The sequence below is a fragment of the Stegostoma tigrinum genome, chromosome 5 (assembly GCF_030684315.1).
Source record: "Stegostoma tigrinum isolate sSteTig4 chromosome 5, sSteTig4.hap1, whole genome shotgun sequence".
Taxonomy (NCBI): domain Eukaryota; kingdom Metazoa; phylum Chordata; class Chondrichthyes; order Orectolobiformes; family Stegostomatidae; genus Stegostoma; species Stegostoma tigrinum.
Window position 1 is genome coordinate 101,686,905 of NC_081358.1, and position 15,238 is coordinate 101,702,142.

Below are 15,238 nucleotides of genomic sequence, written 5' to 3' on the forward strand. Positions count from 1 at the left end.
GCCGCTGGCGAAGATCTTTGCTTCCTCACTCTCCACGGGAGTCGTACCGGAAGATTGGAGGGAGGCAAATGTTGTTCCTCTTTTCAAGAAAGGGAATAGGGAAATCCCTGGAAATTACAGACCAGTCAGTCTTACGTTTGTGGTCAGCAAGGAAAGAATTCTGAGGGATAGGATTTATGACTATTTGGGAAAGCATAGCTTGATTAAAGGGAGTCAGCATGGCTTTGTGCGGGGCAGGTCATGCCTTACAAATCTTATTGAGCTCTTTGAGGAAGTCACGAGACAGGTTGATGAGGGTCGAGCAGTGGATATGGTGCACATGGACTTCAGCAAGGCATTTGATAAGGTTCCCCACAGGATGCTCATTCATAAAGTCAGGAGGTATGGGATACAGGGTGATTTGGCTGTCTGGATTCAGAATTGGTTGGCTGACAGGAGGCAGAGAGTGGTTGTAGATGGTCAGTATTCTGCCTGGAGGTCAGTGCTGAGTGGTGTCCCACAGGGCTCTGTTCTTGGGCCTCTGCTGTTTGTAGTTTTTATAAATCACTTGGATGAGGAAGTTGAGGGGTGGGTTAGTATGTTTGCTGATGACACAAAGGTTGGAGGTGCCATTAATAGTATCAAGGGCTATTGCAGACTTCAGCGAGACATTGACAGAATGCAGAGCTGGGCTGAGAAATGGCAGATGGAGTTCAACCTGGATAAATGCCAAGTGATGCATTTTGGAAGGTCAAACTTAAATGCTGAATATAGGATTAAAGGCAGGATTCTCGGCAGTGTGGAGGAACAGCGGGATCTTGGTGTTCAAGTGCATAGCTCCCTCAAAGTTGCCATCCAGGTGGATAAGGTTGTTAAGAAAGCATATGGTGTTTTGGCTTTCATTAACAGGGGGATCTAGTTTAAGAGCCGCGAGGTTATGCTGCAGCTCTACAAAACCCTGGTGAGACCACACTTGGAGTATTGTGTCCAGTTCTGGTCGCCCCAATATAGGAAAGATGTGGAGGCTTTGGAGAGGGTGCAAAGGAGGTTTACCAGGATGCTGCCTGGACTGGAGGGCTTGTCTTACGAGGAGGGTTGACTGAGCTCGGACTTTTCTCTCTGGAGAGAAGGAGAAAGAGAGGTGATCTGATCGAGGTGTACAAGGTAATGAGAGGCATGGATAGAGTCGATAGCCAGAGACTTTTCCCCAGGGCAGGATTGACTGCCATGAGGGGTCATAGTTTTAAGCTTTTAGGAGGAAGGCATAGAGGAGATGTCAGAGGGAGGTTCTTCACCCAGAGAGTTGTGAGCGCATGGAATACTTTGCCAGTGGTAGTCGTGGAAGCGGAGTCATTAGCGACATTTAAGCAACTGTTGGACATGCACATGGACAGCAGTGAATTGAGAGGAATGTAGGTTAGGTTATTTTATTTTTGCATTAGGATTATTCCACGGCACAATATCGTGGGGCAAAGTGCCTATATTGTGCTGTACTTTTCTATGTTCTATGTTTTATGGTATGGCATAATGATGATGATATGGGACGAGCAATCCAGAAGGTTAGACTGATACCCCGAGCTCATGGGCTCAAAGCCCACAACAGCAACGGATGCAATTTCAATAATGATGCCATGAGACTATCATCGATTACCATAAAAATCTAATTAGTTGACTGACGTCCATCTAAAGAAAGGAAATACAGCATCTGATATATAACACCAGGCTCATAGCAATGTGGTTGACTTTCAACAACCCTCCAAAATGGCCTAGCAAGCTACTCAGTACAAGGGCAATTACATATGAGCAACAAATGCTGATCTTGTCAGCCATGGCCACATCCATGACTGATAAAAGGAAAAAGCCAGAGAGGAAAATAATGTGTTAATATGTGACCTGTGCTCTCCATATATTCTGAAAAGATAAAAGGAGTAATGTGAGCATATTTAGTGCACTGAATATTTCTTAAGTGTTCTTTGGCTCCAGCTCCAAAGACAATACACAGGAAGATATCAGTGATAATGGGAACTGCAGATGCTGGAGAATCCAAGATAATAAAATGTGAGGCTGGACGAACACAGCAGGCCCAGCAGCATCTCAGGAGCACAAAAGCTGACGTTTCGGGCATGGACCCTTCATCAGAGAGCAGGATGGGGTGAGGGTTCTGGAATAAATAGGGAGAGAGGGGGAGGCAGACCGAAGATGGACAGAAAAGAAGATAGGTGGAGAGGAGAGTATAGGTGGGGAGGTAGGGAGGGGATAGGTCAGTCCAGGGAAGACGGACAGGTCAAGGAGGTGGGATGAGGTTAGTAGGTAGGAGATGGAGGTGCGGCTTGGGGTGGGAGGAAGGGATGGGTGAGAGGAAGAACAGGTTAGGGAGGCAGAGACAGGTTGGACTGGTTTTGGGATGCAGTGGGTGGAGGGGAGGAGCTGGGCTGGTTGTGTGGTGCAGTGGGGGGAGGGGACGAACTGGGCTGGTTTTGGGATGCGTTGGGGGAAGGGGAGATTTTGAAGCTGGTGAAGTCCACATTGATACCATTGGGCTGCAGGGTTCCCAAGCGGAATATGAGTTGCTGTTCCTGCATCCTTCGGGTGGCATCATTGTGGCACTGCAGGAGGCCCATGATGGATATGTCATCTAAAGAATGGGAGGGGGAGTGGAAATGGTTTGCGACTGGGAGGTGTAGTTGTTTATCCCAGTTCGTCCCCTCTCCCAACTGCACCACACAACCAGCCCAGCTCTTCCCCTCCACCCACTGCATCCCAAAACCAGTCCAACCTGTCTCTGCCTCCCTAGCCTGTTCTTTCTCTCACCCATCCCTTCCTCCCACCCCAAGCCGCACCTCCATCTCCTACCTACTAACCTCATTCCACCTTCTTGACCTGTCCGTCTTCCCTGGACTGACCTATCCCCTCCCTACCTCCCCACCTATACTCTCCTCTCCACCTATCTTCTTTTCTGTCCATCTTCGGTCCGCCTCCCCCTCTCTCCCTATTTATTCTAGAACCCTCACCCCATTCCCCTCTCTGATGAAGGGTCCAGGCCCGAAACGTCAGCTTTTGTACACAGGAAGATATGCTCATAGGCAAGTGACGAACGGAAGTTCATGTAACGCTCACTGTGCATGAGGAATGTGAGAGATGATTGTGGCATAACCTTGTGAGAAGCAATAACAATTAAGTTCAGATCTGCAAAGGAACAATGGCACAAAGAAATGGAGGGTTTCTTCCCCAACTTGTGTCATTACCTGTGCACTATGTGCCCTGCTCATTATATTCTACCTCCCAGGGAGACTTGCTGGCCACTTCAAGGTGTCATCTTTAAAGTCCAGTCTGTCCACACATACCCTGCACGGTTTGTTTTATTTGCCCTGGACATGTCAGTCAGAAGGTAATTGGGACCCCACTTTGCTTACGGGAACTGACACCCTGCTGGAAGCATGTGGTGCTGCCCATGGAATATATCCTGAGATTTTGGGGACTGATGGTGGTCTGGAGGAACACACAGCATGATAGAGTTACAAGTTACTGCTCTGCCTTCCATGTTAGAAATTGTCACTGTCCAGTTTCTAACCGGCCATGGAAGAATGGGAAACCGCATATCAGTGAGGTGGAATGATGTAATAACAAGGAAGTTGATGCATGTAAATAGTCCTTCCAGTCCCCACTCACAGGAACATCACCTCACCACAGTTGGAAAATTGAACTTTGTGCTCTCAACGTCATGAAAGTCCTTATTATCCCTCTTACATTATCCTCTGAACTATCTCACCAGTACCCATTCCAGGGTGCAGCTGGTGACTATTGGAGCTCCATAGGGGTCCACGCTGAGACTATAGCTATTTACATCATACATTAGCAATCTTGACAAAGGAACTGAGGACATATTTGCGAACTTAGCAACAAACACAGAAATATGTGGAGGGACAGGTAATGTTGACCAAGTGTGGAAGCTGCAGGAGGACTTGAATGAGCGAGGCCAGTGGGCAAAGAAGTGGCAGTTGAAATACAATTTGCAAGGTTCCACATATTGGTAGGAAGATTAGAGGTGTAGATTATTGCAGACTTCAGAAATCTGAAGCACAAACGGACTTGGGAGTTCTAGTTCAAGATTCTCTTAAGGTTAACATGAGCCATGATCCTGTTGAATGGCAGAACAGGTCAAGGGGCTGAATTGCCTCCTTCTGCTCCTAGCTCACATATGTTCATCATATGGAAGGGTATTATTTTTAATCAGAGATAGCATTTGCCTAGGAGTTTGAGATGAACTTGGTCCATGAGATTAGGATGTAGGGTCAGTTTGGGTGAAGATGAGGAATAGTGAGCAAAGAAGTCTGGTTAAGGGCTTGTCTATTGACCCCCATAACAATAACCACAAGACAGGACAAAGTGTTAAGAGGAAAAAGGAGGAATTTGTGATAAAGGGATAGCAACAGCCATACGGGACTTCGGTCTATGTATGAACTCCTAAATTAAATTGGATGAATTAGTCTGGATGGAGAGTTCCTAGAGTGTTTTCAAATTAGTTTCTTAGTGAAGCAAGTTTTGGAACCAACCAGAAAGCCTGCTATAGTTGAGTTGATGACCTAGTAGTATTGTCTCTAGACTATTAATCCAGAGACTCATGTAATGTTCCGGAAACAAAATCAGAAGTTGCTGGAAAAGCTCAGTGGTCTGGCAGCATCTGTGAAGAGCAGTCAGAGTTCTGAGGAAGGGTCACTGGACCCAAAACGCTAACGCTAACGCTATCTCTTCACAGATGTGGCCAGACCTGCCAAGCTTTTCCAGCAACTTCTGCTTTTGTTTCTGAGTTACAGCATCCGCAGTTCTTCAGATTTTATTAAATGTTCTGGAGACTCAGGTTCAAATCCTGCCATGGCATGTGGTGGAATTTGACTTTGGTATTAAAAATAATCTGGAATTAAGAGTCTAATGATGACAATGAAATTGTTATTCTTTGTCAGGGAAGGAAACTGTGGGTCTGGTCTGCATGTGACTCCAGACCCACAGCAATGTGGTTGATTCTTAACTACCCTCTGAGCAATTAGATAATAAATGCTGGCCTTGCCAGTGATGGCCACATCCTGCAAGTAAAATTAGACTTGGTATTCTGTAACGTGACAGGATGAATTAGTGGCATCGGACCATAGGCCACCTTAGGTAGCAGCATCAAACTTTGAATTTTGCATGTCCAGAAGCAGCAAGAGCTGAAAAGTATTCAGGCTTGAGCTGTTTAGCAGCAAGCAACATTTTCACCTTGAAAGCTACAGGCAGTGACCATCACCAATAAGAGAGAAGCGAACCATCTTTTTATTACCACTGTGATTTGTGGGGTTACCATTGACCATAACCTGAACTGGGCAAATCATAGATTTTACATATGAACCAAACAGGGACTAGGAATTACAACAAGTAACTCACCTCCTGACTCCTGAGAATCTACCCACCATCTATAAGGGACAAATCTTACCTGATAGAATACACTCCACCTGCCTGGATAGCTCCAGGCTCTAAAATACTCAAATAGCTTGGCATCATCCAGGATAAAGCAGCCTACTTGATTGGTGTCTAATCAAACACAGTTAATATTCATGTCTCCCACCACCAGTGCACAGTGGTAGCAATATACAACATGCAGTACCTCATTATGTCTCCTTCTTTCCAAACTCTTTACTACTACACTTGGAAGGACACCCAGGAACACCATGGCTTCTAAGTTCCACTCCAAACCGTACACCTTTCCAATTTAGAACTAAATCACCTGTCACCGTGCTGGGTCAAAATCACCCTAACGCCGTTGTGGATGTACCTACATCACCTGGGCAGTAGCACTTCCCGATGGTAGCTCACTGCCACCTTCCGAAGGGTAATTAAGGGTGAGCAGTCAATGCTGGCTCGGCACCGCCACCCACATCGCATGAAAGAATGAAAAACAATACAAATGATGAGATTTGTGATTCAGCAGATGGATCCCAGGAATGACCAAACAATGGCAAGGCAAGAAGAGAATGATTAATGTATAAATTATGGCTTTGCCCAATTTTCCCATTGCAAAATTTAACTGTGCAACTGCAAATGTGCTGAAAAGTGTGAGAAATTCTCCCCATTGTTTCTGAAACTCTCCTTAGTTAGCAACGTGTAGAAACCATGTTCAGTTGCATAATAATAGAGACAATACAGTTATTTCCTTTTTTGTAATCTTGCAAAATTTGTGTTGTTGTGGAATGAAATCCCCACAGTTTGGTGCTAATCTGACAACTGGCAAGTGCAAATCTGTCAGCTCTATTCAATCAGCAGGTATCAGCTACTTTGGAAGCCAGATTATGATTGAACATTTCATTTTTTTTAACTACTCAGTACCGGTTAGGCTGAGGAAGAGTGGGAGTCTCAAGTAAAGTGAGGTTTTATGCAGAACAGGAGCATATAATGAGCACAAACTGTATTCCGCTCTCTTACCAGGATCTGATTTTAGCCTGAGCCCATGAGAGTGATGAAAGGAAATTTTCTGTCTCTCTGTCTGCCTTTGTGTTAGATATTGGCTTGCAAAGTGAAATTAATTTGAGTTATTTTCAACTCAATTCAAATTGGTTAAAACCACCAACTCTTAATTGGAGCGCTCAGAGAATCTATGAATGGATTTACATCTAGAAATAGAAATGTTGACATGGGAAAGATTTCTGAGATTTACTCTGAGTCTATGAAATTTTAGATGATCTCAGAGTAATTGATGCTGACAATGTGAAGAAGTATCATTCACAGCACATTTTTTTTCAGGAAGTAGTATTATGAATAAAATCCTAACCAAAGAAGCGTGAGGTAATGTATTTCGAAGAGCACACAATGCAAAGGAATACACAGAATCATCGATATTGAGAAGTGTTATGGTATGTTAGAAACTTAGAGGGTTTGCACAGAGATCCTTGATAGCAGATAGATAAGATGAATCTGGTATAATAAGGTGTAGAGCTGGATGAACATAGCAGGCCAAGCAGCATCAGAGGAGCAGGAAAGCTGATGTTTTGGTTTGAGACACTACTTCAGAAACCGTTCTGAAGATAGGTCTTGATCTGAAATGTCAGCTTTCCTGCTCCTCTGATGCTGCTTGGCCTGTAGTGTTCATCTAGCTCTACACCTTGTTATCTCAGATTCTCCAGCATTGGCAGTTCCTACTTTCTCTGTAACAGATGAATCTAGTTATTTGTTTTATCAGCCAAGACATGGGGATAAGAGAAGGAGGATTATGTCACAAATTTATAAACACAAGTAAGAGCACAGCAAGAGTATTGTATTACATAACTGCATGACAGAAATATGGAGTGTTTCCAGTCGAAAAGATACAAAGAAGTCTTAGGGAAATATGGGCGGCATGGTGGCTCAGTGGTTAGCACTGCTGCCTCACAGTGCCAGGGACTTGGACAAGCCTATGTGAGGAGTTTGTATATTTCCCCGTGTTTGCATAAGTCTCCTCCAGGTGTACAGGTTAGGTGGATTAGCCATGGTATATTTTCCAGGGATGTGCAGGCTGGGGGGGGGGGGGGGGGGGGCGGTGTCAGCCATTGGGAAGACAGGGTTGTGGGGATGGATCTGGGTTGGGCCCATTTCAGGGTGTCAGTGTGGCTTTGTTGGGCTGAATGGCCTATTTCCACACTGTAGGGATTCTACGATCTGTCTACTGCAATTTTTTAAAAATCTGATACCAATGCTTCTTTTCCCAGATTTAACATTAATCCTTTCAGTTGGTAATCATTTTCTTTTCAAACTTCTGTTTCATGATTTGGTCCTTACTTTCTAAATCAGGGGATTGTTTCTAGCCTGGCTCAGCCTTACCTATAGCTCTCAGTGTATTTTGAAAGTTCATTTCCATGTAAAGCCCAAGATTCACTTCAGCACACTCACCCTTTTTTTTTCTTGCTCTGAAGCAAACAACAAGGGAGACAGATCAAGGATTTGGAGGGATGGCTTCTTACTGTAAATGAAAAGGCCATTGTAGTGATTGTAATGAGGTCAGCCAGATGGACCTCATAGAATATGAGTTCCCTGATTGAGCCTGTTAACCTGGTCCAATCAGGGAGCCCTAGCTGACAAAAAAGAACAGGAATGTCAGACATCCTGTGTACTCGAGAGCTGGCTCTGAGGAAACTGGATTAGCATGTAAATAAAGGATGACTTGGTGACAGGATAACGGCCTGTGTCGAATTATTTCAGTCATATTAAAATAGTTTCCCATTTGCACTTGTGACAAGCCTTTCTTGGCCTCCATTTAGCAAGTCTCAATAATGGTGCGATTGATGAGCATATACATTTAAGTATATCAAGTCGGAGCCAAAGTAGGCCATTTGGCCCCTAAAGCTTGCTCTGCCATTCAATACCATTGTGGTTGATCTGTTTGTATTTTGAATCCCATATTCACATCTGCCTTTGAAAACCTTAGATTCCCTTCTTTAACAATAATCTATTTAACTCAGCCTTAAAAAATTCCATGATTGCTCTGCCACTGCTTTATGAGGCAGACAGCTCCAAATTCACATAACTATATGAGAGTAAAAAACTCTACCCATATCTGCCCTAAGAGGACAGCCCCCAACTTTAAAACAGGGCCCCCTATTTCTGGACTGATGCACGAAAGGACACTTCCTTTCCAAATCCATTTTATCAAGATTTTCAAAGACCTTATGCACTTCAAACAAGTTACCCCTCAGTCTTCCAAACTTCAGCAAAAACAAACCCAACCTGTTCAACCTGCCCTTATTCATCAAGCACTCATTTTTGTGTGTCAATCTTCCTCTGAACTGCCTCCAGTGCATTTACTTAAATAAGGAGATCAAATTTACACATGGTATTTGAGACGTGGTTGTGTTACCTTTGAACTGAGTTTCTGTATTTCTGTCTTCTTTGATTTATTTCAAAGCAACACAGAGATTATTCTAGTTCGCAAAATCCAAACAGTTTGTCTAGATGATTTAAAACACCTCAAAACTGCAGTTATAGCAAGAAGTAACATCTCTCAGGTTTTTCTAAGATTCAGAACTGTCATTGAACTCACTAGCTCCACCCTCAGGGTAAAACTATCAAGCATGGTCAGACAGGTATACTCAAGAACTACATCATTTTTCTTTTAAATAATGATCCAATTAGAATAATTAAATGTTACAGTACAGGAGAGACCTTTCAGCCCATCTAGTCCATAACGCCAAAAATATAGGAATTCTACACAAGCCCCACTTTCCAGCGCTAGATCCATAGCCTTCAATGCTGCTGTACTTTGAATAATCATCTAAGTACTTTTTAAGAGGTTGTAAATTGTCAATTAAACAATTAAAGATCAAGCATAAATACATCATGTCATTTCTTAGTGTTTCCTCCATGTAAAAAATTACTTTTACCTAAGTTTCTGATGATTACATTCCAAATATGTTGTGATTCTATGTGATCAGCTTGATGAGATAGACGATCAATATCACTGAAACTAAAGGGAACTGTAACCTCATAATCACTATCCTCAGAATATCCCAGCCTATTTGCTGTCAAGTAGCTTGTATTTCATTTGGTGTTGTCACGCAGTAGGGAAATATTGGGATTCTGCAACCTCTTGGTCTGCTTTGGAAATGGTACAAATTTTTAGTTACAGTTTGACCATTTAGAATCATGCTGTCATAGAGCTATATGGAAGCACACCCTTCAGTCCAATTCATCCATGCAGACCAAGTTTCCCAAACTAAAGTCGTCTCATTTGCCTCCATTTGGCACAAAACTCTCTAAACCTTTCCTATTCATATACCCGCCCAAATGTCTTTACGGTCTGAGTTAAATGCTCGTCAGAGAGCAGTGTAGACTCAATGGGCCAAATGGCCTGCTTCCACACTGTAGGGATTCTATGAGATATGTTTTAAGTCTTTCTTGTCTCACTTTAAAATTAAGCCGTCTCGTGTTGAACCCCAAGATGACCCCTCAACCTCCTACACTCCAGTGAAGAAGGCCCTAGCCGAGGTGTAGATAGAGTTAATGCTAGTTGTCTTTTCCCTAGGATGGGGAATTTCAAGATTAGGGGGCACATTTTTAAGGTGAGAGATTTAACCAGGACATAAGCAGCATATTTTTTACACACGGAGTGGTTTGCATGTGGAATGATTTCCCAAAGAAGTGGTAGATATGGGTACAATTACTGTGTTTAAAAGACATTTGGATACGCACATGAATAGGAAAAGTTTGAAGGGTTATGGGGCAGGAGTAGGCAGGTGGGACTAATTTAGTTTGGGATTATGTTTGGCATTGACTGGGTGTACCAAAGGGTCTGTTCCTGTGCTGTATGACTCTTTGGCTCTATCTAGCCTCTCCTCATAAGTCAAATCGTGCAGACCTGGTAACCTCCTTGTGCACCTTTTCAGCGCCCTCTCCAATTGAATAATATCCTTGCTACAGCAGGATGACAGGAATTGTACACAGTAATTCAAAAAAGTGGCCTCACCAATGTCCTGTATGACCAAAACATGACATCCCAACTCCGATATTCAATGATCTGAGCAATGAAGGCAAGCATGCCAAATGCCTTCTTTACCACCCTTATTTGATTCAAAACCAATCTCCAACCTCACGTCATGGTTTCCTGTGCCTGTCTGTTCATAAGAATTATTTTTGCGTTACTTTGATGCTTTGAAATTTCACGGCCTTCACTCTGACATCCTCACTAATGCGTGTTAATGGCTAAAGAATAGGCCTGTAGCGTGTGAAAGTTATGATCTATCATATGTTCTGTTGTTGTCTTCACATTTCCATCGAGACCCTCTTCTGACTGAGGCTTGTTGTATTCTGTGTTATTTTCTATTTGTTCATGAAATGTGGATGTCTCTGATTAATTATTTCCCATCCCAAATTGCCCAAAGAACAGTTAAGTGTCACATGCAGGCCAATAGGTAAGGTTGGAACATATTCTTCCTGAGAAAACACTAGTGAATCAGATAGGATTTACAACAATCACGACATTGTCAGTATTAGGCTAGACTTAATCCAGATTTTTAAATTCACATTTCACCATCTACCCTAATGGGATTTGAACCATGATCCCTGGCACATTGACCACTGCAGCAACACCTCTCCTTCCTAACATGCATGTTTAATCTGCCATTCCTGCAGAAAGTTTTGCCACAGTTGGGACATTGTAGAGTGTTTGTCAAAAGTGGTGATGTAATGTTTCATTGCTGGGGTACATCAGGCCACAATAAGGACAAATCTTCTCCCATTCAGTAGGGTTATTTGTAACAGAGGGAGTCCTACAGGTTTCATCACACAGATCACAGATCACCTACCTAATTCTCAGGAAACAAACTTTTACATTTGTCAAACTGATTAAGTCTTCTTCGACCTTCATAAAATGATTCCACTTGGAGTGTGAGTTGCATCTTTTCCCTTTGTTGTGATTTGCTGAACATTTCCACAGTTTATACTGTGTTTTCAGGGTCTCTGACTACAATGGATCAAGTATTGCGGAGATTTCAGAGATCTCCTGGTCTATAACTCTTGCTCATAAGCTGGTGGTCACCTGTGTCTGGTCCATTCTTCCCTAACCTCATGGAATCTAGCAAGCCATATGCAATCAGAGCAGCCAACATGATAACTTTTTCTAAGGTTAAATCATTGTGCTTCATGAGAACACATTCCTCAGTTCATGAGATGGAAGTATTTTTCAATTACTTAATATCAATTACTTAATTGGTTAGTGCATCAAATTTTCATGTTGAAGCTAAATACTATGATATTGTCGAATGGACTCACAATTTCAGTGGTATCTCTGATAGAATGTATATTCTTCAATTATCAAACAATTATTTGGGCTGAAGTGTTTTCCCAGATCACTTACTGCATCTGAAATGTTGACGTCTATTCCATGAATGGCTTGAACATTCTTTGGCCTTCCACTTCAATCCAATGTACAATTATCAATTTCTTGTGCACTACTGCGTTCTGAGTATCCATCCCCAAAAGAAAGCATGCAGATCTACGTCATTCACTCCTAGGACATGAGTGGATCTCCCGGTGAAGGAAGTAAAGGTGCTGTGGTCTATAGATTTAAATGGTACTCCACTCTCCCTGTCAGCTAATGTCATGTTTAGATTGAGTTCTTGTATATTTTATTTATTTGATTTATTTCAGAATGTCATGATTGGGCAAAGGTCCAGGTGGATCTCATTGACTATAAGATCCTTGAATACGTTTGTTAACTTAGGCCAATCAGGGAGCCCTGGCTGACAGATATAAACATCAGGTTCAGACAGCCTCGTCATTTTAGGGGCTGACTCCAAACTGGTTGGTCACAGCCAGTGTACTGTGCACATGTAAATGTAGAATGACTTGGTGATGGGATACTGGCCTCTGTGCAGTTATTTCACAGAGTAATGCTAGTTCTAAATTAATACAAAATTTACAAAACTTTAAACATCTTGGACCTTTACAGAACTTTTAATACACACGTAATCAAAGTTCTCCATTTAGAATTTTTCTGTCTAAGAATAAGGAGCCAATCATCTGACTCACTCGTCCATACACAGCTAAAACAATCAATTACCATACAAGAGATAGTAGGAGCTGCTGATGCTGGAGAATCTGATATGACAAGGTGTAGAGCTGGATGAACACAGCAGGCCAAGCAGCATCAGAGGAGCAGGAAGGCTGATGTTTTGGGTTTGGACCCTTCTTCAGAAATGAGGAAGGGGAAGGGGATTCAGAAGTAATTATTTCTGAATCCCCTTCCCCTTCCCTTTCCCCATTTCTGAAGAAGGGTCCAGATGAAACAGCAGCCTTCCTGCTCCTCTGATGCTGCTTGGCCTGCTGTGTTCATCCAGCTCTACACCTTGTTATCTGAATTACTGTACAAGGATGCATGATTAGACAAGCTTAATCAAATAGTATAAGGAGTTTAAAAATAGAAATTGCTGTAAAACCTCAACAGGTCTGGCAGCATCTGTGGAGAGAAATCAGAGTTAACGTTTCAGGTTGAGTGTCCCTTTCTCTGATTTCTCTCCACAGATGCTGCCAGACCTGCTAAGCTTTTCCAAGCAATTTCTACTTTTGCCCCTGACTTGCAGCATCTGCAGTTGTTTTGGTTTTTATTTACAGTAAGGATTTTGCTGGTACAAGTAAGGATTTTTGGAAAACCTCCATTCCATTGTGCATTTTGGAGAAGGGCCTTTGGTTAGGGATGATATCCTTAGCTGCAAAAGACAAGGTCCAGGGAATTTTTTGCTTTATTTTTATATCAGTTTTACTTGTGTTTCACAATCAGCCGAAGTTAGCCTGATTTAGAGATTTCCTTTCCACAGGAGATCAGGAAGAGTTCAACATTGCCGCATCCATTCACGGCAAGAAGCTGGCACCACCAAGTTCTACCTGACTGATAATCTGGTCTTTGACAGCCTCTATGCCTTGATCAGCCATTACCGGGAGGTTCCATTGCGTTGTAATGAGTTTGAGATGAGATTGACTGACCCTGTGCCACAACCAAACGCTCATGAAAGCAAAGAGTGAGTCTTGACTAATTGCATCCACCTCAGCTTTTTAAACTAAGAAACCTAAGTTGCTGGGTAAAGAAAGATTGTTGATGCTTTTATTTATCTGCTGTACATGGTTAGTACTGCAGCCTCACAGCGCCGGGCACCCGGGTTCGATTCCAGCCTCGGGCGACTGTCTGTGCGGAGTTTGCACATTTCCCCGTGTCTGCGTGGGTTTCCTCCGGGTGCTCCGGTTTCCTCCCACAGTCCAAAGATGTGCAGGCTAGGTGGATTGGCCATGCTAAATTGCCCATAATGTTCAGGGTTGTGTGGGTTATTGGGGGATGGGTCTGGGTAGATCAGTGTGGACTAGTTGGGCTGAAGGGCCTGTTTCCACTCTGTAGGTATTCTATGATTCTCTGTTGAGTAGAATGCTTTGAATGCTTCAGAGTATTCCTTTGGGAAAATGTGTCTCTTCTTTTGTGTATTTGTTGATTTGCAAATCAGTTTAAGATCCACAGCATGCAACAAAAGCAAGAGAAAATGTGGATTAAATCAAGAAATGCTTTGGTGACAGCAAGTTTGGGAAAATGGTTACAAGGCTGTATTTTCCTTCAGGTGGTACCATGCCAACCTAACACGACTACAGGCTGAGCACATGCTAATGAGAGTACCACGGGATGGAGCCTTCTTAGTGCGCAAACGAAATGAATTCAACTCATACGCCATATCTTTTCGGTGAGTGATCACAAATATTGTGACTGAATTAATCGACACAAATTTCACAAATGGTCCTTTTATTTTAACTTCACATGGATCATGAACTCAAATAATCAGCAGACCAACTGATCTTGCAGAAGAAAACTATGAACATGAACAAGAGAAAGAGTTAGTTGGTGACAAATCCTACACTAGCATTACCCATTTGCATTTTATCTTCAAGATCTAAGTTCATATCCAGTCCTGACCAATGGCTTAGAGTTGCATCTATTGATTGAAAAGATTTCATTAAGCTTCCTCAATTCAATGAACAGAACTGTCCCCAGTTCAGGTCAAGCCTCCCTCAAAGCAGCATTCCATAGTTGATGTGGAGAATCTAAAAATATTATGTCAATAGGAGGCATTCCTCTGGGTTTGAGTTGGACGCTTGCATTTGTAAGCTGAAGGCAGGGAGTTTTGTTGTCCATCTAACGTGAACTAGCCCTGCTCTCGGACTGCCCCACAATCTCCAGTACTGCAGTCCTGGCACTGACAGCTCTCAGTGTGATCAACAGAAAAAGAAGGGAAACATGAAGATTTATTCAAGAACAAATCAATAAATTAATTCAGAGAGCTGTGATCCCCTTGGGAGATTGGTTCCTTAGCCAATAATCACTGTGAAAATAGATTTATAGTCTTGTGTACAAAACACTTCTTGATTTCTAGGGCGGAGGGGAAAATTAAACACTGCCGGATTCAACAGGAAGGCCGCCTCTTCATGCTTGGAAGCTCAGCAGAATTTGAGAGCCTAGTGGACCTGGTGAATTATTATGAAAAGCACCCTCTGTATCGTAAAATGAAATTGCGGTACCCAATCAACGAGGAAACCTTGGAGAAGATGGGTACAACTGTAAGTGAGGGAGTTTTAGATTATTTTCTTTTGCACAAGGAACAGATGGGTCATAGGAATGACAAGCAGAGTTCCGGCAAGTGATTTGCTGGTGCTGCTCAGATCTACTTCAGAGATCTGCTATGCAAAACTATGGTCCTCCCATTATAATTGCATTGAACTTTAATTGAAA

General features: G+C 42.8%; 1 protein-coding gene across 3 annotated transcripts in view; it reads left to right on the forward strand.

Moving 5' to 3' along the window:
* The window catches only part of LOC125451776 (1-phosphatidylinositol 4,5-bisphosphate phosphodiesterase gamma-1-like), a 230,829-nt gene that overhangs the window by 161,841 nt on the left and 53,750 nt on the right, over positions 1–15,238 (forward strand). For all 3 annotated transcript variants that reach the window (XM_048529332.2, XM_048529333.2, XM_048529334.2), the window contains exons 17-19: positions 13,290–13,490; positions 14,076–14,195; positions 14,883–15,066. In XM_048529332.2, coding sequence (XP_048385289.1) covers positions 13,290–13,490; positions 14,076–14,195; positions 14,883–15,066 — 505 coding nt within the window. The remainder of the gene's footprint in view (positions 1–13,289; positions 13,491–14,075; positions 14,196–14,882; positions 15,067–15,238) is intronic.